The 23,665-nt window shown below is 34.7% G+C and overlaps 1 protein-coding gene across 3 annotated transcripts; it reads left to right on the forward strand.

Annotated features, from left to right (window-relative positions):
* The first annotated feature begins 14,209 nt into the window (after positions 1-14,209).
* LOC107641962 (fe(2+) transport protein 1-like) lies at positions 14,210-23,377 on the forward strand. 3 transcript variants are annotated; one of them, XM_088488653.1, is made up of 4 exons: positions 14,210-14,233; positions 20,494-21,117; positions 21,450-21,599; positions 23,072-23,377. In XM_088488653.1, exons 1-4 carry the CDS (start codon positions 14,210-14,212, stop codon positions 23,375-23,377), a joined length of 1,104 nt encoding a protein of 367 aa, XP_088344779.1. The 3 variants fall into 3 exon arrangements, with proteins under 3 accessions (XP_088344779.1, XP_088344780.1, XP_020959187.1); XM_088488654.1 differs by lacking the exon at positions 14,210-14,233 and adding an exon at positions 20,410-20,470 and having other exon boundaries at positions 20,540-21,117; XM_021103528.2 differs by lacking the exon at positions 14,210-14,233 and having other exon boundaries at positions 20,455-21,117.
* The last annotated feature ends 288 nt before the right edge of the window (positions 23,378-23,665 follow it).

Here is a 23,665-nt window from a genome sequence, read left to right on the forward strand (position 1 = left end):
ATATCCTCATTGAAGAGGATAAGCCCATCACTAAGAAAAGGATGGAGCAAATAAGAGATCATGGACCTCAGCAAGAGCATGAAGAAATTCCCTACCATGAAATCCCTGAGATTCCTCAGGGGATGCATTTTCCTCCACAAAACTATTGGGAGCAAATCAACACCTCCCTAGGAGAATTAAGTTCCAACATGGGACAACTAAGGATGGAGCACCAAGAGCACTCCATCATCCTCCATGAGATTAGAGAAGACCAAAGAGCTATGAGGGAGGAGAAACAAAGGCAAGGAAGAGACATAGAGGAGCTCAAGAGCACCATTGGTTCTTCAAGAAGAGGAAGACGCCACCCTCACTAATGGCCTCATTCTTTGATCTCCTTGTTTATTTATTTTCCTGTTTTTCAATTTTTGAGCTTCATGTCTTATTTATGTTTGTGTCTTTACTATATGATCACTAGTGTCTAAGTGTCTATGCCTTAAAGTTATAAATATGAATCCATCACCTCTTTTAAATGAAAACTGTTCTAAAAACAAAAGAATAAGAAGTACATGGTTTCGAATTCATCCTTGAAACTAGTTTAATTATTTTGATGTGGTGGCAATACTTTTTGTTTTCTGAATGAATGCTTGAACAGTGCATATGTCTTTTGAAGTTGATGTTTATGAATGTTAAACATGTTGGCTCTTGAAAGAATAATGAAAAAGGAGACATGTTATTTGATAATCTAAAAAATCATAAAATTGATTCTAGAAGCAAGAAAAAGCAGTGAATATAGAAGCTTGTGAAAAAAAAAAAGAAAAAAAAATATAGTGAAAAAAAAAGAGAGAAAGAAAAAGAAAACGCAAGCAGAAAAAGCCAAAAGCTCTTTAAACCAAAAGCCAAGAGCAAAAAGCCAATAGCCCTTAAAACCAAAAGGCAAGGGTAATAAAAAGGATCCAAGGCTTTGAGCATCAGTGGATAGGAGGGCCTAAAGGAATAAAATCCTGGCCTAAGCGGCTAAACTAAGTTGTCCCTAACCATGTGCTTGTGGCGTGAAGGTGTCAAGTGAAAACTTGAGACTTAGCGGTTAAAGTCAAGGTCCAAAGCAAAAAAGAGTGTGCTTAAGAACCCTGGACACCTCTAATTGGGGACTTTAGCAAAGCTGAGTCACAATCTGAAAAGGTTCACCCAGTTATGTGTCTGTGGCATTTATGTATCCGGTGGTAATACTGGAAAACAAAGTGCTTAGGGCCACGGCCAAGACTCAGAAAGTAGCTGTGTTCAAGAATCAACATACTGAACTAGGAGAATCAATAACCCTATCTGAATTCTAAGTTTCTATAGATGCCAATCATTCTGAACTTCAATGGATAAAGTGAGATGCCAAAACTATTCAAGAGGCAAAAAGCTACAAGTCTCACTCATCTGATTGGAGCTAAGTTTCATTGATATTTTGGAATTTATAGTATATTCTCTTCTTTTTATCCTATTTTATTTTCAGTTGCTTGGGGACAAGCAACAATTTAAGTTTGGTGTTGTGATGAGCGGATAATTTATACGCTTTTTGGCATTATTTTTATATAGTTTTTAGTATGATTTAGTTAGTTTTTAGTATATTTTTATTATTTTTTAAATAAAAATCACATTTCTGGACTTTACTATGAGTTTGTGTGTTTTTCTGTGATTTCAGGTATTTTCTGGCTGAAATTGAGGGACCTAAGCAAAAATCAGATTCAGAGGTTGAAGAAGGACTGCAGATGCTGTTGGATTCTGACCTCCCTGCACTCAAAGTAAATTTTCTGGAGCTACAGAACTCCAAATGGCACGCTCTCAATTGCGTTGGAAAGTAGACATCTAGGGCTTTCCAGCAATATATAATAGTTTATACTTTGATTAAGGATAGACGACGTAAACTGGCGTTGAACGCCAATTCCATACTGCATTCTGGAGTCAAACGCCAGAAACAGGTTGCAAAGTGGAGTTAAACGCCAGAAACAGGTTACAAACTGGCGTTCAACTCCAAGAAAGACCTCTACACGTGTAAAGCTCAATGCTCAACCCAAGCACACACCAAGTGGGCCCGAAAGTGGATTTCTGCATCATTTACTCATTTATGTAAACCCTAGTAACTAGTTTAGTATAAATAGAACTTTTTACTATTGTTTTCACTATCTTGGAATCTTTGATTAGTTTTATGCTATCTTAGACTTTTGTGAGGGCTGGCCATTTGGCCATGCCTGAACCTTCATCACTTATGTATTTTCAACGGTAGAGTTTCTACACACCATAGATTAAGGTGTGGAGCTCTGCTGTTCCTCAAAAATTAATGCAAAGTACTACTGTTTTTCTATTCAATTCAACTTATTCCGCTTCTAAGATATTCATTCGCACTTCAATATGATGGATGTGATGATCGTGACAGTCATCATCATTCTCACTTATAAACGCGTGCCTGACAACCACCTCCATTCTACCTTAGATTGAATGGATTTCTCTTGGATATCTAATACAGGGGACCGAGTCCGAGATATTAGAGTCTTCGTGGTATAAGTTAGAATCCATGGATGGCCATTCCTGAGATCCGGAAAGTCTAAACCTTGTCTGTGGTATTCCGAGTAGGATCTGGGAAGGGATTGCTGTGACGAGCTTCAAACTCGTGAGTGCTGGGCGTAGTGACAGACGCAAAAGGATCAATGGATCCTATTCCAGTATGATCGAGAACCGACAGATGAATAGCCGTGCCGTGATAGAGCATCTTGGACCATTTTCACTGAGAGGACGGAAAGTAGCCATTGACAACGGTGATGCCCAACATACAGCTTGTCATGGAAAGGAGTAGTAATCATTGGGTTGCCTCCCAACAAGCACTTCTTTAATGTCAATAGCTTGACAGTGAGCTCTTAGAGAGCTTCACAAAGACTCAGAGCTTGATGTTGGCCTCCCAACACCAAACTTAGAAGTTGAGTGTGGGGGCTCTGTTTGACTCTGTATTGAGAGAAGCTTTTCATGCTTCCTCTCCATGGTTACAGAAGAAGATCCTTGAGCCTTAAACATAAGGTAGTCCTCATTCAATTCAAGGACTACCTCTCCTCTGTCCACATCAATCACAGCTCTTGCTGTGGCTAGGAAGGGTCTTCCTAGGATGATGGAGTTATCCTCATCCTTCCCAGTGTCTAGGATTATGAAATCAGCAGGGATGTACAGGCCTTCAACCTTCACCAAGACATCCTCTACAAGTCCATAAGCCTGTTTCCTTGAATTGTCTATCATCTCTAGTGAGATTCTTATAGCTTGTACCTCAAAGATCCCTAGTTTCTCCATTATAGAGAGGGGCATGAGGTTTATCCCTGATCCCAGGTCACACAGAGCCTTCTTAAAGGTCATGGTACTTATGGTACAAGGTATTAAGAACATTCCAGGATCCTGTTTCTTCTGAGGTAATTTCAGTTGAACCAGATCATTTAGTTCATTGATGAGCAATGGGGGTTCATCCTCCCAAGTCTCATTACCAAATAACTTGGCATTCATCTTCATGATTGCTCCTAGATATTTAGCAACTTGCTCCTCAATAATATCTTCATCCTCTTTAGAGGAAGAATACTCATCAGAGCTCATGAATGGCAACAGTAAGTTCAGTGAAATCTCTATGGTCTCTATATGAGCCTCAGATTCCTCTGGTTCCTCATTAGGGAACTCCTTTGAGGCCAGTGGACGTCCATTGAGGTCTTCCTCACTGGAAATCACTACCTCTCCCTCCTCTACAGGTTCGGCCATGTGGGACGTGTTTATGGCCTTGCACTTTCTTTTTGGATTCTCTTTTGTATTGCTTGGGCGAGTACTAGGAGGGAGTTCAGTAACTCTTTTACTCAGCTGACCCACTTGTGCCTCCAGATTTCTAATGGAGGACCTTACTTCAGTCATGAAACTGAGAGTGGTCTTAGATAGATTAGATACTACAGTTGCTAAGTCAGAGTGGCTCTGCTTAGAATTCTCTGTCTGTTGCTAAGAAGATGATGGAAAAGGTTTGCTATTACCAAACCTATTTCTCCTACCATTTTTGTTACTGAAGCCTTGATTAGGCTTCTGCTGATCCTTCCATGAGAAATTTGGATGATTCCTCCATGAAGGATTATAGGTATTTCTATAGGATTATCCCATGTAATTCACCTCTTTCATTCTAGGGATCTCAGGGTCATAGCCTTCTTCTTCAGAGGAAGTGATGAACGGATAATTTATACGCTTTTTGGCATTGTTTTTAGTATGTTTTTAGTATATTTTAATTAGTTTTTATTATGTTTTTATTAATTTTTATTTAAAAATTATGTTTCTGGACTTTACTATGAGTTTGTGTGTTTTTCTATGATTTTAGGTATTTTCTGGCTGAAATTGAGGGACCTGAGCAAAAATCTGATTCAGAGCCTGAAAAAGGACTGCAGATGCTGTTGGATTCCAACCTCCCTGCATTCAAAGTGGCTTTTCTAGAGCTACAGAAGCCCAATTGGCGCGCTCTCAATTGCGTTGGAAAGTAGACATCCTGGGCTTTCCAGCAATATATAATAGTCCATACTTTATCCGAGATTTGATGGCCCAAACAGGCGTTCCAAGTCAACTCAAGAATTCTGGCGTTTAACTCCAAAACTGGCATAAAAGCTGGAGTTAAACGTCCAAACTGGCACAAAAGCTGGCATTTAACTCCAAGAAAAGTCTCTACACATGGAAGCTTCAATGCTCAGCCCAAGCACACACCAAGTGGGCCCGGAAGAAGATTTCTGTATTAATTATTGATTTCTGTAAACCCTAGGCTACTAGTTCTCTATAAATAGGACCTTTTGCTATTGTATTTTCATCTTTGACTCATACTTTGATAGACCTTTTCACGTTTGGGAGGCTGGCCTCATGGCCAGGCCTAGACCTTGTTCTTATGTATTTTCAACGGTGGAGTTTCTATACACCATAGATTAAGGTGTGGAGCTCTGCTGTTCTTCATGAATTAATACAAAGTACTATTGTTTTTCTATTCAACTCAAGTCTATTTCTTCTCCAAGATATTCATTCGTTCTTCAACTTGATGAATGTGATGATCCGTGACACTCATCATCATTCTCACCTATGAACATGTGCCTGACAACCACCTCTGTTCTACTAGCAATGGCTTGAATGCGTATCTCTTGGGTTTCTAATCTAAGATTGGAACCTTCGTGGTATAGGCTAGAATTATTGACGGCCATTCTTGAGATCCGGAACGTCTAAACCTTGTTTGTGGTATTCTGAGTAGGATTTGGGAAGGGATGACTGTGACGAGCTTTAAACTCGCGATTGTGGGGCGTGTGACAGACGCAAAAGGATCAATGGATCCTATTCCGACATGATCAAAAACCGACAGATGATTAGTCGTGCGGTGACAGCGCATTTGGAACGTTTTCACTGAGAAGACGGTAAGTAGCCATTGACAACGGTGATGCCCAACATAAAGCTTGCCATGGAAAGGAGTATGAATGATTGGAAGAAGGCAATAGGAAAGCAGAGGTTCAAGAGGAACAAAGCATCTTCATACGCTTATCTGAAATTCCAACCAAAGAATTACATAAGTATCTCTATCTTTATTTTATGTTTTATTCATCTTTTAATTATCAATTCTCCATCACCATCTGAATTCGCCTGACTGAGATTTACAAGGTGACCATAGCTTGCTTCAAGCCGACAGTCTCCGTGGGATCGACCCTTACTCACGTAAGGTATTACTTGCACGACCCAGTGTACTTGCTGGTTAGTTGTGCAAAATTATGACAAAGTGTGATTCATGTTTAAGAGCTCCAAGTTCTTTGGCGTCATTGTTGATGATCACAATTTCGTGCACCAGGAAGCTTCCTTAGTACTGCCTGATGCAGCTTGTATTCCAGACAGACTCTGAGAAATCATATTGACTTGTTGAGTCAATATTTTGTTCTGAGCCAATATTGCATTCATAGTATCAATATCAAGAACTCCTTTCTTCTGAGTTGTCCCATTATTCACAGGATTCCTTTCAGAAGTGTACATGAACTGGTTATTTGCAACCATTTCAATGAGTTCCTGGGCTTCTGTAGGCGTCTTCTTCAAATGAAGAGATCCTCTGGCAGAGTGGTCCAATGACATCTTGGACAATTCAGACAGACCATCATAGAATATACATATGATACTCCATTCTGAAAACATGTCAGAAGGACACCTTCTGATCAATTGCTTGTATCTTTCCCAAGCTTCATAAAGGGATTCACCTTCCTTCTATCTGAAGGTTTGGACTTCCACTCTAAGCTTGCTCAACTTCTGAGGTGGAAAGAATTTGGCCAAGAAAGCATTGACCAACTTTTCCCAAGAGTTTAGGCTATCTTTAGGTTGTGAGTCCAACCATGTCCTAGCTCTGTCTCTTACAGCAAAGGGGAAAAGCATAAGTCTGTAGACCTCAGGATTAACCCCATTGGTCTTAACAGTGTCACAGATTTGCAAGAATTCAGCTAAGAACTGATGAGGATCTTCCAATGGAAGTCCATGAAACTTACAATTCTGCTGCATCAAAAAAACTAATTGAGGCTTAAGCTCAAAGTTGTTTGCTCCGATTGTAGGAATTGAGATGCTTCTTCCATAAAAGTCAGAAGAGGGTGCAATAAAGTCACCAAGCATCTTCCTTGCATCTCCACCATTGTTGTTGGGTTCGGTCATCTCTTCTTCTTTTTCAAAAAATTCTGTCAGGTCCTCTCCAGAGTGTTGTGCTTTAGCTTCTCTTAGCTTCCTCTTTAGAGTCCTTTCAGGTTCCAGATCAGCTTCAACAAGAATGTTCTTATCCTTGCTCCTACTCATATGAAAAAGAAGAGAACAGAAAAGAAGAGGAATCCTCTATGTCACAGTATAGAGATTCCTTTATGTGAGTAGAAGAATAGAAGAGTAGAATGAAGAAGAGAGAAGATGAAGAATTTGAACACAGAGAGGGAGAGTGAGTTCGAATTATAAGAAGAAGAAAAGTGTTAGTAAATAAATAAATAAATAGAAAGAGATGAGAGAGAGAGAGAGAGAGAGAATTTTAAATTAAAATAAATTTTGTTTTTATTTTAATTATTGGTTAGTATTCAAAATTAAAAAAAAAAAGAGAAATAAAATGAAATTAATTGAAAAATAAATAAATTGTTTACTTAAAAAGATTTTTGAAAATTTTTATTTTAAATTAATTGCTTCAAATTCTAATTTTATTTTATTTCTTTTCTTACTATTTGATTTTCGAAATCAATGAGAGAGAGAAGTAGTTAGGTGGTTTTGAAAAAGATAAGAATTAGTAAAACAAACAAAAAGTCAAGTAGTTAATTGAAAAAGTTTTGAAAATCAATTTTGAAAAGATAAGAAGTAACAAAAGATTTTGAAATTAAGTTTTGAAAAAGATATGATTGAAATTTATTTTGAAAAAGATTTGAAAGGAAATTAAAAAGATTTGATTTTTGAAAATTAAAGTTGATTACTTGACTAACAAGAAACTAAAAGATATGATTCTAGAATTTAAAGATTGATCCTTTCTTAATAGGCAAGTAACAACTTGAAATTTTTGAATCAAAATATTAAATGTTAGTATTAATTTCGAAAATATGAAACAAAATTAAGAAAAAGATTTTGAAAATTGGTTTTGAAAATTTTCGAAAATAATTAAAAAATGAAAAAGATTTGATTTTTGAAAAAGATAGAATTTTTTTAATTTGAAATTTTGACTTGACTAACAAGAAGCAACCACATTTTAAAACTTTTGACTAAATCAATTCAAAATTTCGAAATTTATGAGCAAAATAAGGAAAAGATATTTTTTTTTATTTTTTATTTTTAATGAGGAGAGAGAAAAACATAAAAATGACACAAAACATAAAAATTTAAGATCAAAACAAAAATGCATGCAAGAACACTTTGGATGTCAAGATGAACACCAAGAACACTTTGAATGTCAAGATGAACACCAAGAACTTATTTTTAAAAAATTTTAAGAAAAGAAACACATGCAAGATACCAAACTTAAAAATTTTTAAACTTTAGACAATAAGAATTCAAAAATGCATATGAAAAACAAGAAAAGATACAAAATAAGAAAAACACAAGATCAAACCAAGACAGTCATCAAGAACAACTTGAAGATCATGAAGAACACATGCATGGATTTTCGAAAATTTAAAGAAAGATTAAAAAGATGCAATTGACACCAAACTTAAAATTTGACACAAGACTCAAACATGAAATTTTTTTGGTTTTTTTATTTTATGATTTTATTAAAATATATTTTTATTTTATTTTTGGATATTTTTCAAAATTTAATCAGGAAAAGAAAATAAAGAGATTCAAAATTTTTAATAAGGATTCTAGGAATCATGCAATGTTGATCTAAAGCTTCGGTCCAAAAATTTAGACATGGCTTAATAGCCAGCCAAGCTTTACGTGAAAGCTTCGGTCCAAAAGATTAGACATGGCCAACGGCCAGCCAAGCTTCAGCAGAGCATTACATACAACAGCCAAATTGATGGGAATCAAAAAGCTCCTGCAATGATAACTGGAAGCCTCGGTCCAAAAGAATTTAGACATGGCTTAACAGCCAGCCAGGCTTCAACAGATCATGATGAAACTCTAGAATTTATTCTTAAAAATTCTAAAGAACATAAAAATATTTTTTTCTGAAATTTTTCGAAAACTATATTTATTTATTTTTTGTATTTTTTTGTATTATTTTTCGAAAATAAAATTAAAAATAAAATGCTTAAACATAAAATAAAATTACCTAATCTGAGCAACAAGATGAACCGTCAGTTGTCCAAACTCGAACAATCCCCAGCAACGGCGCCAAAAACTTGGTACGCGAGAACGTGATCTCAACACTTTTTCACAACTCCGCGTAACTAACCAGCAAGTGCACCGGGTCGTCCAAGTAATAAACCTTACGTGAATAAGGGTCGATCCCACGGAGATTGTCGGCTTGAAGCAAGCTATGGTCATCCTTGTAAATCTCAGTCAGGCGGATTCAAATGGTTATGAGTTTTGGTAATTAAAATATAAATAAAACAGAAAATAAAATAGAGATACTTATGTAATTCATTGGTGGAAATTTCAGATAAGCGTCTGGAGATGCTTTGTTGCTTCTGAACTTCTGCTTTCCTACTGCCTTCTTCCAACCATGCGTTACCTCCTTCCATGGCAAGCTGTATGATCCTCTCGGATGAAAACAAATCCATATGCGCTGTCACCGCATGGCTAATCATCTGTCGGTTCCCGCTAGCGTCGGAATAGGACCATTGTCCTTTTGCACACTGTCACTGTGCCCAACATTCGTAAATTTGAAGTTCGTCACAGTCATCCCTTTCCAGATCCTACTCGGAATACCACAGACAAGGTTTAGACTTTCCGGATCTCAGGAATGCTACTAATGGTTCTAGCCTATACCACGAAGATACTAATCTCACAGAATTAGTCCGTGTATTAGATATCCAAGAGAGTATACTCTAGCTGTCGTCCAATGACTACGTTGAACATCATGTAGATCGCTTTGTGGTTGTCAGGCACGCGATCTTGGCTAAGCGAGTAACGAAGATTTAGTGATTGTCACGGGTCACCCTTTCATTCTGACTTAACTAAATTAAGAACAAGAGTATATCTTGAAGAAGGAGTAGGCGTGTATTGAAGGAAAAACAGTAGTAATTGCATTAATTCTTGAAGAACAGCAAAGCTCCACACCTTAATCTATGGGGTGTGGAAACTCCACCGTAGAAAATACATAAGTGAAAAAAGGTCTAGGCTTGGCCGTATGGCCAACCTCCCCAAATGTGAACAATAGTCAAAAGATGTTCCAAAAGATGGTCACAAGACTAAAGACTCAAGACTAAAGACTAAAGACTAAAGATAGTTTTTATACTAAACTAGTAATCTAGGTTTACAGAAAATGAGTAACTAAGTGCAGATAGTGCAGAAATCCACTTTCGGGGCCCACTTGGTGTGTGCTTGGGCTGAGAATTGAAGCTTTTTCGTGCTTAGGCTTTTCCTGGAGTTAAACGCCAGCTTTGGTGCCAGTTTGGGCGTTTAACTCCAATTCTGGTGCCAGTTTGGGCGTTTTACGCCAAGATGTTTTAGGCTGACTTTGAACGCCAGTTTGGGCCATCAAATCTTAGAAAAAGTATGGACTATTATATATTGTTGGAAAGCCCAGCATGTCTACTTTCCAACGTAATTCAGAGAGCACCAATTGGGCTTCTGTAGCTCCAGGAAATCCATTTTGAATGCAGCAGGGTCAGAATCCAACAGCATCTGTAGTCCTTTTTCAGCCTCTGAATCAGATTTTTGCTCAGGTCCCTCAGTTTCAGTCAGAAAATACCTGAAATCATAGAAAAACACACAAACTCATAGTAAAATCCTGAAATGTGATTTTTGAATAAAAACTAATAAAAATATAATAAAAAGTAACTAAAACATACTAAAAACTATGTAAAAACTGCCAAAAAGGGTATAAATTATCCGCTCATCGACCGTCAAGCTAGTGACATTAAAGAAGCGCTTGTCGGGAGGCAACCCGATAATTTCGTATTCTTAGTTATTTTTCGTAGTAGTAGTTTCTTATTTATTTGATTTTTATTGAGTTTTTACTGTTTTTCTGATCATGCAGCTATTTTATAACAGGAACCGCACACTTTAGGCGACAAAAAAAAAAAAAAAACGAGCACATGACGCGCAAGCATCACTGACGTGTACGTGTCATGTATGTGTGCGTGAAAAATAAAATTAGCCAGATAGTTGAGCAGGAGTGAGGCTGGAACCATGCTGGGCGCATAAGTCGCATCACACGAACGCGTCCCTAACGCGTGCGCGTCGTTTGCGCAAAAGGCCACCCACGCATGTGCGTCCCTGATGCGTACGTGTGACCCTATAAATCGGCGTCAATGAGTGTTTGAGCAGAGAGTTGTGCGTGCGCGCAGCCACCTTCGCACGATTCGCACAAAACCAAGTCCACGCATACGCGTCCCTGACACGTACGCGTCATCTGAACTTAACGCGATCCACGCGTACGCGTGCCTTACGCATACGCGTCGCATGCGATGCCCAAATTAAACCCCTCAGCGCCTGAATTCAAATCATCCACCCCCAATCCTAATTCTCTCTCGTTCTTTTATCATTTTATTATTCTTTCATCTTACTATTTTTTATTATTTTATTTTCAGTTCTTCTTTGCTTGAGGACAAGCAAACATTTAAGTTTGGTGTTGTCGCTTTGCTGATGGTTTTTAAAGCACAAAAGGGAGATAAATGCTCTTCATGGAGGAATGAGATGGCCACTAACATAACTGAGGTGGTTAAGTTCCTTTCATTCTATTTCTCTTTCATTCTTATTTTGTTGTTTTCTGTTTTCTGTTATTTTGCCTGCATGATCATTAGTACTTTTAGTTATTAGAATCAGTTTTATTCTGTTATTTGTCTCATGTACCGCTCACTGAACTTGAATCTAAAAAGAAAAAGAAAAAGAAAAAGAAGTGATATATTGCATGAGAAATTGAGTTTATATTGAAGAGTAGTCTTATTCACTTACATGTGGTGGTATTTTCTGTAACTCTGAATACATGACATGAACAGTGCATAATTAAATTTGAATTAAAGAATATTGATGTACTAGGAACAGGGATTTAGAGAATTATTATGACTTCCCTGAAAGACGTAAAAGTTTAATCCTTGAAACAAAAGAAACAGCAAAAAAAAAAGAGAGAGAAGCAAGGTCCAAGGCTCTGAGCATCAATGACTAGGGAGGTCAGACATGATTAAAAGCTCAAAGAGTTGTTTCCCTAGTTACATGCTTGTGGTGTTCTTGTGTCAAGTAATCCTTGAGACAAAACATTTAGAGTCGAGATCAATTACAATTAGAAGAGTATGCCAAAGGATTTGAGCACCACTGTCTAGGAGTAGCTGAAAGAAAAATCAAAACTCTAAAAAGAGTTCCCTAGTTAAGTACTTGTGGTGTTTCTGTGCCAAGTAAAGCTTGAGACAAAACATTTAAAGTCACGGCTAGGCTCAAGGTACAAAGCACCAAGGAAAAGAAAAATTGATGTGTTCAAGGGTTAAATTGAATTACAAAAGATCAGAGGATTCATAATATTATCCAGATTCTAATTCCGAATGACACTGACATTCTTCTTATTCAAAGGAGAGTGAGATGCCAAAACTATTCAGGATTACAGTTGTAAACCCCACTATAAGAAGAGACATGAGCATAATCGAACTCTCATTCTCATGCAAATTCACATTCTAAGCCTATATTATTTTGGTTGCTTGAGGACAAGCAACAATTCAAGTTTGGTGTTGTGATGCGTGAACATCTTTCCTATTTTTTCCTAGTGAATTTGCATAAAAATTGTTGAGTTTAATAAAGAATTAATTATCTTTTAGCCACTATGGATGCTACTTTAAGTTTTGTGCAATTTTGTCTATTTTAGGTAGCATTCGGCTGGATTTGATGGAGTTTCTGCAGCACAAGAATTAAAGGAGATACTAGCGAGGAGCTACGCGTACGCATGACTGACGCGTGCGCATGATTTGGAGCTTTCCATGGCGACGCGTGCGCGTGACTGACGCGTACGCGTGATTTGAAGATTTGCACGGCGACGCGTACACGTGACTGACGCGTGCGGTGGCACGCGAAAAAGACCATCGATGCGTACACGTGACTGATGCGTACGCGTGACATGCGCCACATACAGAAAACGCAGAAAACGCTGGGGGCGATTTCTGGGCTGAAAACTGAATTAAGACATCCCAAAAAATACATATTAGAAGCTGCAGAATGGACAAAATGAGTGGTCCCCACCCATCAACTGAAGACTTGTTAATTAATTCTAATTTAAATTCAAATATTATTTTTAGGAAAAGATATTATTTTAGTTTTAGAAGATAGTTTTTAAATTAATTAGGATTAGATATAAAAGGGGATTCCAATAGGAGGGTTCCAGAACAACATTATTCCAATCCAGACTACCAAAATACATTTTATCAGAATCCTTATTTTCTTCTAACCATGAGCAACTAATTTCCATTGTTAAGGTTAGGAGCTCTGTCTATTTGTATAGATTGATTTTATTGCTTTTTTTCTATTTTAATTCATGTATGGATTTATAATTTAAGAATTGTTTTTGCTCTTTATCTTATGAATTTGGGTGGAACGGAAGTATGACCCTCTTTCTATTTGAGTTCTTGTTTAACTTGGAAAAGCTCTTTACTTGAACAACAGCTTGAAAACATATTCTCCCAAATTTTGATTATCTGGATTTAATGAGATACGTGACATATAATCCTTTTATTTTTGGGTAATTAGAGTTTTTGTTACATATAAACTGGAATTTGATCATCATCCTCTAACTGGAATTAGTTGACCAAGGAATTGGCTATTGATGAATTTTAGAGGAGACTAGAAAGGTCTAAGGAATTAGGGTCTAGTAACATAGTTTGCCATAAATTGAATCATGCATGATTAAAATAGTTAGTAAGAAAAGTTAATCTGGAAAAATAGATAACTCTGAAACCTTAACTGTTTTCTCTATATTTTATTCCCAACTCATTTACTTTACTATTTTACTTTCTGAACGATTATTTAATGCTACTTGAACATTCAAACACTCCTTTCTGCTTGCCTGACTAAGCTCATCAATCAACCATTGTTGTTTGATCCATCAATCCTCGTGGGATCGACCCTCACTCACCTGAGGTATTACTTGGTATGACCCGATGCACTTGCCGGTAAGTTTGTGGTTAGAAAATACCGCACCAGGTAGAAATTCATGTATGCCTATATTCATTCAACCATGAGTAATTTGATGCAATTTCATGATGATTTATGCTATGATTACTTATATGCTAAGAATGATAAGAATTCTCATGACTTTCGCAAGGCTTTAATGCATTCATTGGTTGATGATAGGTGAAGAAGGAGCATGGAAAGGATGAAGAGGAAACAACATTGGTGGCCAAGTTGGACCACCAACGTTGCCTCAAACGTGGGAAGAGAAACAGAGCACTTCTCTGTATGGTGGTTGATGCTCACGTTTGAGGTAGCGTTGGACATCCAATGTTACCCCCAACGTGGTGATAAAAACTTCAATTCTGGAGCTAAGTGAATTTTGAGTGGCGCGTCCGCGTCTATGATGCGTACGCGTGAAAAAGCAAATTCTGATATCCGCACGCAAGCGTGCGTCATGTGCACGCATGGAATGGCAAAAATTGACCATCCACGCGTACGCGTCAAAATCGAACGTTGGAGGTCCAACGTTGCCTCAAACGCTGCCTCCAACGTCCGCGATGCCAAGCCCATAAATTGGAGTTGAGAATTTTGAATCGACGCGTACGCGTCAGTGACGCGTACGCGTGGATGGAAAAAAAGCCAATGCACGCGTAAGCGTGGAGTACGCGTACGTGTGAAAACGCCAACGTTAGAGGGAACGTTGGAGGTCCAACGCTGAAGCCAACGTCCCCTTCTTTTATTTTAAAACTCCAAAATGAAAATCTTGCATCCACGCGCACGCGTGGATGAGCATTTTTGACCCTTTTGCGCGAAAGCGCAAGGCACGCGTACGCGTGTGTTAGCTAACGTTGGCCCTCCGACATTAAGTCAAACGCCAATGACAGCAAGCTTTCTGGTTTTTCTGGTTCTGTTCTAAATGGTGTTTGAGTCAACGTTGGCCCTCAAACATTGACTCAAACGTGAAGCATCAGGATTCAAAATTCACACAGATCTCTTCTCAACACCAAGGAAAACGAATTGGAGCCATTTTCAACCCAATTCCATCAAGGCCAAAAGCCCAATTCAAAGCTTGAAGATCAATGGAAAAAAGTGTATGAATAGCTTAGAATTTAAGTTAAGAGAGACACACGGACTTTTACTTTTGCTTTACTGGGCACTTTTACATATTATGTAATTTTCATTCTCTGTTGGTTAATTTCCAGAATGTATCTTTCAATTGCAATTTCCATTTTGAGAGCTATGAACAACTAAACCGCTTTCATTGCGTTAGGGAGCTCTGTGTAATTCAATGGATCAATAGTAATTTTCATTCATCTTCTTCTTTCTTTTCTCTTGATTTTAACTAGAAGGCTTTCATTCTTCATCCAATTAGATAGTTATCTTGGGAAAGAAGCTATTAATAATTGGATCTCCTTGGAACCTTGGAAGAGGAATGAGAAGATCATGCTAGAAATGCTTTCTCACGTTGGATTAGATTGGGGTTTGGATGGATATAGTGACATGTAATCCTACCAACACTTTGATCTATGAATTTGTGTGGTATAATCAGTGACCAAACCTCATCTCTTCCCATGAACACTTAAATCAAGGAATTGGGCAATTGTTCATGCTTAGAGAGATTAGATTGCCAAGGAATTGGGATCTAATCACTTAAGATTGCCAAGGAGATCAATGAATGTATTGATTGCGGAAGAGATAAAAATGAATTTGATCCGGAGAATTATACATCTCCTGAACCCAATGATTCCCGCTATCTGATCTACTCATTCTATTTACATTCTGCTTCTTTAATTTCATGCTAATTCTCTATTCCCATTTACTTTCCAACAATTTAAGATTCTGTCATTTAATTTTCTGCAATTTAATTTCTGCCATTTACTTTCTTGCAATTTAAGTTTCCCGCCAATTTTACTTTCTGCAATTCTCAATCCGATTTTGATTTCACTCAACTAGCATAATTCTCCAATTAAAATTGCTCAATCAACCAATCCCTGTGGGATTCGACCTCACTCTACAGTGAGTTTTACTTGACGACAATCTGGTACACTTGCCGAAAGAAAATTTGTCGAGAGGCAAGTTTCCGTGTATCATTGACCCCATTGCTTCTCCATAATCAAAAGTCACTTCCTCACTTTCTTCCCAAGTTCTTGTACAAATCTTTAGGCATCTTGTTTTTCCACGAGTCTTTCTAACCTTTGAACCAAGATAGAGTTCTTTGCATGAGTCGGATGGTGAAAGACACAACGTAAAAAACCCTTTGCAACCAAGATATAGTTCTTTGCTAGCCTCTTCAACAAAGTTATAGAATTTTTTTGCATCTTTATTTATACCTTCTTTTATTCCTTTCGCTTTTTGCACATCCTCCCTAAATTTATCATTCAACAAGACCTCCATATCGTCATACGAGTTAGACTCACTCTCACTATCACCATCATTATCACTATTACTATCAACATCCATGCCGACTAGGCTTTCCCAATGATGAATCCATCTCGTATAACCGTTAACAAATCCAAAGGCAACCAAATGGATATAAATTGTTTGCCTTTGGTGCCACGAGAAATTACAATACTTTGCACAAGGGCATAAAATTTTCTCTCCTTGCGAGTTTACGATAGAGTAAGCAAAGTCTAAAAAATCATTGACACCATTACTAAACTCAGCTTCATCTCTCGATAAACTCATCCAATCTTTTTCTAAGTCTTGGAAAACCTAATTATTCATATATTGTTACTACTATTTAACCAAGCATGTAAATAATAATGTTCATGCATATTAAGTAAATAAATTCATCAAATGGCAGACAACAATATTATTATTAAAATTAAGAAAGAACTATATTTCTTATCCAAAAGTAGACTAAATATCAAAAGACATTCAATATAAAAAAAAAAAACCAGCACAAAGGTAGATAATATACATATGAAAGCATACAAGTATAAGCAAGATAAAAAACTTACGGAGTCATGGTTTAACAAATTACAATCTTCAAGTCCTAGAATATCCTCCAATGTTCCTCAAACTCCTCTGAAGTAATCATTCTCTATAAAAGAGTAAAAATAAAATTTACATTATTCTCTATGAACTATTTAACAGAATTAAAATGGCCAACAAAACAAACAAACAAAAAAATAATCGATTCTATTTGAACTAGTTAACTTAACAAATTACAAAAATTAATCATTCTGTAATTTATATTAAAAATAAATAAATTAAAGTAAAAAAATACCAGAATCGATGGGAAGAACCAGAAATTGTTAAATCAGTAACAACTAGCGTAGAAAATCGCACCTCAGTGGAAAGGTCATGCAAAACCTGAAATTCAACAAAAAATTAATCAGCGAGTTCAAACAAATTAAAATTCTAGACTCAGATTATTTCATAAATAAGATCCTTTAGGTCAATTATTTTATTATGAACTCTGGAAATCAGTTAATTTGAGAAATCACATTGAACCACAAACCTATGCATATTTCACGTGCAAGGGTTGCTTCTTATGCTTGTGGAATACTATTGAGAACATAATAATCATTAGTGAAGTCCTTTTGTGAAATTATTAATTAGTGAATATTTCACAATAGATAAAAATTAAAAGGTTCCATGGAAATTTTGTTTGAGTTAGTAATTCGATTAAGGTTATTTAATGTGATTTCTGTTAGTAAACCATATAAATTCACCAAATGAAGTTGCTTACCACTTTCTAGAGCTTTATTTCTTTTTGTAGCATATGATAAAATTTCAATTCATATTTTGAGAAATTCACTTCACTGAAAAGTTTTATTAGCTAATCACTTCTTCTTCTATCTTTTGCACTCATCAACCAAATTAACCGAAAGATAACAAATATAAATATTTCGACATTATAATCACCTTCTTCCACTTTTATTGATGAAATAAATAATATTTTATTTAAATCAAAAGAAAAAGAATTTTTAATTGTCATTGTTACTTTCAGAAACAATCAATGTTTAAGCTACTGTATATCAAATTGAAGGGCCATCTCTAGTTCATGACTTAGAACTTGTAGCTATTGACATTGAAAATGCAAAATGCAGCTAGCTAAGTTTATATTGATTGATGCAAGCTAAGCTAATGTGTTTGTTTCATGCTACAAAAACATGCATCTTGTTGCCTAAAAATCAACGAGTTAAAACAGTTTCAAAGAACAGCAACTCAGTTTTATTCAAAGAACAGCGAATCAGAGAACAACAAAATAATTTACTAAATAAAAATTTAAATCTAACTAAACTGTAGTGAATTAAATCAGAGAACAGAAAAATGAGGTTGTTTCAAAAACCTGGAAACAAAAGAACAGAGGAATAAAAAGGTTGGGGTCAGGAGGTTGCAGCTGCGTGTAATGTTGCTAGAGCAATAGAGCAGCGGAGGGGTGGTCGCCGTGTTACTCAGAGCTCACCAGCAGAACAAAGGTTGCTATAGTTCTACATCTCTAGTTTGTGAAGTGGAGGAGGCAAGATAAGGGAAGAAGAGAAAGAAGGACAAGGAGAAGAGAAGGGAGATGGGTTTCTTGCCGGTGGTGGTTCAGCGCAGAATGAGGAGCACACGCGTCGTTGCCATGGAGAAGCGTGAGTGGAGAAGGTGACTGCGCCGTCGCCCATGGAGGAGAGCTCCGCACCATTGCTCGTGGAGGAGAGCACCGCGTAGTCGCCGTACGTGGAGGAGAGCACCGCGATTGAGTTACTATTGCCATTAGGAATTCCTCAGTTGGAAAGGGAGAAAAGGTGTGTGCATGCAGTGAGTTTCTGGGTTATGTATGTTAGGGTTTAGGGTAGTATAATAAACTGAAGCACATTTGTTCTTTTTTTTTTTTCTAAATTATTTGATAGGAAAAATAATTGGAGAAAATATGATTAAAAGTTTTCTTCTAAAATTTTTAACTATGAACAATTTTAAGCAACCTTTTATAGATGTTATTTGTTTAATTTTTTTGACAACCCTTATAAAATGTATTTTTAGTTAAAAATGTTGTCTTAAAGTTTTTATATTGCAACATTTTGTGAATGTTGCTTTAGATATCAAAGACAACTATTTTTATGATGGCCAAAAATAGTTGTCTTTGCCTATCTAAGGCAACTTTGATTAAATGTTGCTTCAAATAAGGATTATCTTAGGGAAAAAATATTATAGTGGTTAGAGTAAAATAACCTAGGTAGTATAGAAATTTTACAAAATCATCAAGATAAAGAATAATTTAGGATTATAATATAATACTACAAATTTGCTTTGGAAACACATAAAATTTTATTTATCAACATACCCATAAGTTCAAATAATTATTTTTAATTTAAATTCTAAAATGGACCTGTTAATCATATTTTATAAAATACAGCTTAAACCAAAAATATCATTTAAATTAAATTGTGTAATTTTTTCATTATTAAATTCTAATTTTATGTTGAAAAATATTCAATTATATTAAAATTACATAAGAATCTTGATTGATTTAAAATCAATTTATTTTATAATCAATTTAATTACTTTTAATAAAATACTTTTTAAAAATATAAAACTCAAACTTAATAAAATAAACTATGATTTATTCATATATTTAGATTTTTAAAAATACAAATCATTCAATGTTATATTATTGCTATATATAGCAGCTAAGTATAACTAACTATTGCTCACTAAACATAACAAACTAACAGTCATCTCATGCTCTAATTAGTATAAGCTGCATTCTTATTTACATTAGCTATTGTGGACTCACACTGTTAAATATAAAATATTTTTTTATTTATTTATGATGTTAAAATAATCTTTTTTTAAGTTAAACAGATATTTTTAAAAAAGTATAAATTCTAAATTCTAAAAAAATATTTCTTTAAATTTTTAATGCTTTTAATTATTTTTACTATTAAAATTTTGTCAAATATACTAAAGAATATAAAAATAATAAAAGTAATGAAATGTATGGTTAATCAATCTAGTAAACAACTTACACTATAATGAAGATATCTTCAGCTTAGGTTTTAAAAATAACGAAGTGTATTTTTTTTCTGCATATACATGATGAATGACTTTTAAAAAGATAAATTTGTGCACCAATAACACCTATCGAATTCCCATCATATAAGTAGATTATATATTATAAATAAAAAATTTAATTTTAATAAACTAATAATGTAAAATATTTATCATAACTTTTCAATTACAATTATTTATTTGGATGATAATTCACATGATAAATATAAAAGTAGATATTTTAGTGGATATTACAATACATTATTGAATATAATGTTAAATATTTTTATATTAACAAAGTTAAATTAAAAAAATTTGCTTTTTTTCCCGAGAAAATGCTTCATTAATTATTCCCAAAACTTAAGGTAAGTTTACTACTAATATTATTTCAAGTGTTTTGCCAAATCACTACCTCATTGTAAAAAAAGTGAGGAAAGTAACGTGTTTACTATTCACCATATGCATGAGCGCCTTGTTCGAGATAACTCCCAACACACGCCGCACTCCATCAACCTCACTCTTAGAAATTTGGTCGAAATACCCCTCAAACATGCAACAACAGATACACTAAGCCCTTGCAATGTTCTCCATCAAGGTCATTAGAGTAATTCCCACATTTTAAACTAAGACTCACAAATTGGTCAATCTAAAGTTTCGCCAAACCAAAGCACTATATTAACAGTCATAACAACTCATAATTTCTCTCTAACTCTCATTCTCTCACTTTCAATCATGGCTATTACACCAATGAATTCAAACCGCATCTACAAGATTATTATTGTTATTTCCTTTCTTGCACTCACAACTTGCCCGGTTGCCTCGGCCGAGGAATGCACTTCGAACCATGAAGGAGAATGTCACAACCGGAGCAAGGCGCTCAAGTATAAGATAATAGCAATGTTTGCAATTCTGGTGACGAGCATGATCGGCGTAACGCTGCCGACGCTCTCACGCATTGTGCCGGCAATTCACCCAGACCGTGACCTCTTTGCGTTAGTGAAGGCCTTTGCCTCCGGTGTCATCCTTGCCACAGGTTACATGCACGTATTGCCAGACTCATTCAATGATCTCATGTCGGACTGCTTGCCGAAAAATCCATGGCACAAGTTCCCATTCACTACATTCATCGCCATGTTTTCCGCTATTTTCACGCTCATGGTGGACTCTTTCTCCATCAGTTTCTTTAAGAAGAGAATCCCTGTTTCTTCTTCTCCTACTACTACTAGTGATTTTTCGGAGAAGAACATTGAAGTTGATGGTGGTTGCCGCGAAGTGAATAAAGAATTGGAATTGCTTAGTCACAGTCACACTCACGGTCATGAGATTGAACATGGGAATGGAAACATGAAAGTTGTGAGTGCGGAACAGTTGCTACGCTATCGTGTTATCTCTCAGGTTAGTTGCCTTAGCTGGTAAACTACCAAAATAGTAGTAAAAAGCTTATACCATTAACAAAAAAAGAACCCCAATAAATATGAATGATAAATAAGTTTTCGAAAAAATTATAAACGTGATAACAATAATAAAACAATATCATATTTTGTTATAAGTGACAAATAATATGTTTTGTTATTTTATTCTGTTTTTGTTATATGCATATAGCACTACTAATCTTCATTTTATTATTGTTGTTGATGGTGAATTTTGAGCTTGTGGGTTATGTTTATTATTTATTGTTTGGTGTATGAATTGTGAGATATAGTTGTGTGTATATAAAACATATGCAGGTGTTGGAGCTAGGGATTGTGGTGCATTCAGTGGTGATTGGTTTGTCATTGGGAGCTTCAGATAATCAATGCACAATTAGGCCTCTAATTGCAGCACTTTGCTTCCATCAAATCTTTGAGGGAATGGGCTTAGGAGGTTGCATACTTCAGGTTTAATTTGTTGATCACCGATATATATCTTTATTATATTTTCTTATGTTAAAAAAAAAAATAACTACACCAAAAAATAATACTAGTTAATTTTATTAAAATCAAATTTTCTTAACTACTAATAATGAACTAATGAAACAGTGGATCAATAAATATTAGAAAAGTTAGTTTCTAGTCTTTTTCCTAACAACAACAACAAGAATAATAATAATAATAATAATAATAATAATAATAATAATAATAATAATAATAATAATAATAATAATAATAATAATAATAATAATAATAATAATAATAATAATAATAATAATTACTCATGTTTTTCTAAAATAATTTTCTATTTTTAAATATATAAATAAACTAAGAAAATAATTAAAGAATTTTAAAGTTACAAAAAATTGAACCTATTTAAAAAAATTATATTAATATTTTTTTACGTATTCCATTTCTTTTCTTAATAACTTAGTTCAATCAAGTCATTGTGTAAATCTATAATTAAAAACATATATTAAATATTCTCACCAATTTTCGTTTAGTTTGTAAAAATAATATCTTTTTTTGGTGTCTCTATTTTCATTTATAGTATTTTCGAGTTTTACAATTTTAAATGTGAAAAATTGAGAATAATCGAAACAAAATTTCTTTATTGTTACATATTTTATTTTTTACAGTTCTCTAAAGTAAATATAAAACACTAAAAATGATTTAATTAGTATGTTAAAAGTGATAAAATAGATTGATTCTTATATTTGAATGGTTTAATCCTAGTAATTTAACAGTTGGATAATACTGGTCGGTTTTTATGGTATTCAAAGAATAAAGAATAATAAAGGAAAAAATATCTAGAAGTGTAATATTTATTGAGATAATAATAATTATGATAAGAGTGAATTACCATTTTGGGTTCTAAAAATCTTTATTTTTTAACAAAATGACTTTTAAAAGAATAAAATAATATTTTGATCTTCCAAAAATAATGTTAATTTGCAAAATATACTAAGAATAAAAAAACATACTCAAAAAAAGACTCTAGAGGTCGAAATGTATACTTAGGAAAAAGATATTCTGTAAATTTAATAATTTTATTTTAAGTAAATTCTTTTTTGAAATTTTTTTGGTAAAAATATAAATATTAAAAAATACTCTATGTATTGAATGTTAGGTAAGTCTTCTGTATGTACCTTCTGAACAATTTCTACATGTTATAACAAAAAAAGAATTCAAATGTATGAGTTGTTTGCTCATTATGAAAAAATACTGTATTTTATCAAATTGAGACAATTTTTTCAAGCTTAATTGTATTTCTTTTTTTTGAAAATTATTTTGTCAAATACTAAATTATTTGAGATCAAAATGATTTACTCTATACAACTTTATGTGAAAAAGAAAGTAACTAAGAATGATTTAATATATAAATAGATACTCATCTAACGAATATATATTTCTTTTTCATTATCTTTTTATGGGAACAGGCAGAGTATGGGATAAAGATGAAGTGCATTATGGTATTCTTCTTTTCCGTGACAACCCCATTTGGAATCGCATTGGGGATAGCTCTGTCGAAAGTATACACTGACACAAGTCCAACCTCACTCATAGTTGAAGGTGTTTTGAATGCTGTGTCTGCAGGACTTCTCAATTACATGGCATTGGTAGAGTTATTGGCCACTGATTTTATGGGCTCAAAACTTCAAAGTAGAATGAAGCTTCAAATTTTTTCATATCTTTTTGTTTTGCTCGGAGCAGGAGGCATGTCAATCATGGCAATATGGGCATAGAAAAAAAAAAGAAAAAATGAAGAAAGAAAGAATAGAGTAGAGATTTTAGAGAGGGATTGCTTTTTACCTTATTTTTTTTTCTCACATGCTTTCACTAGTTGACACGGGAGAAGTAGAAACAAAAAAAGAAAAAAAAAAGAAAAGAAAAAAAAAGAAAAGAAAAGAAGAGTTCTCAGATTTCATGGGTTATTTATTTACAATCAAATAGTTTGTGTAGCAAAATTATTTCTCTTGTGTACTCTTATGTACTCATGTACTTATAGAGACGATGATAATAGTTGTTATTGT

This window comes from Arachis ipaensis, chromosome B5, assembly GCF_059453495.1.
Source record: "Arachis ipaensis isolate K30076 ecotype BB chromosome B5, ASM5945349v1, whole genome shotgun sequence".
NCBI classification, from domain to species: domain Eukaryota; kingdom Viridiplantae; phylum Streptophyta; class Magnoliopsida; order Fabales; family Fabaceae; genus Arachis; species Arachis ipaensis.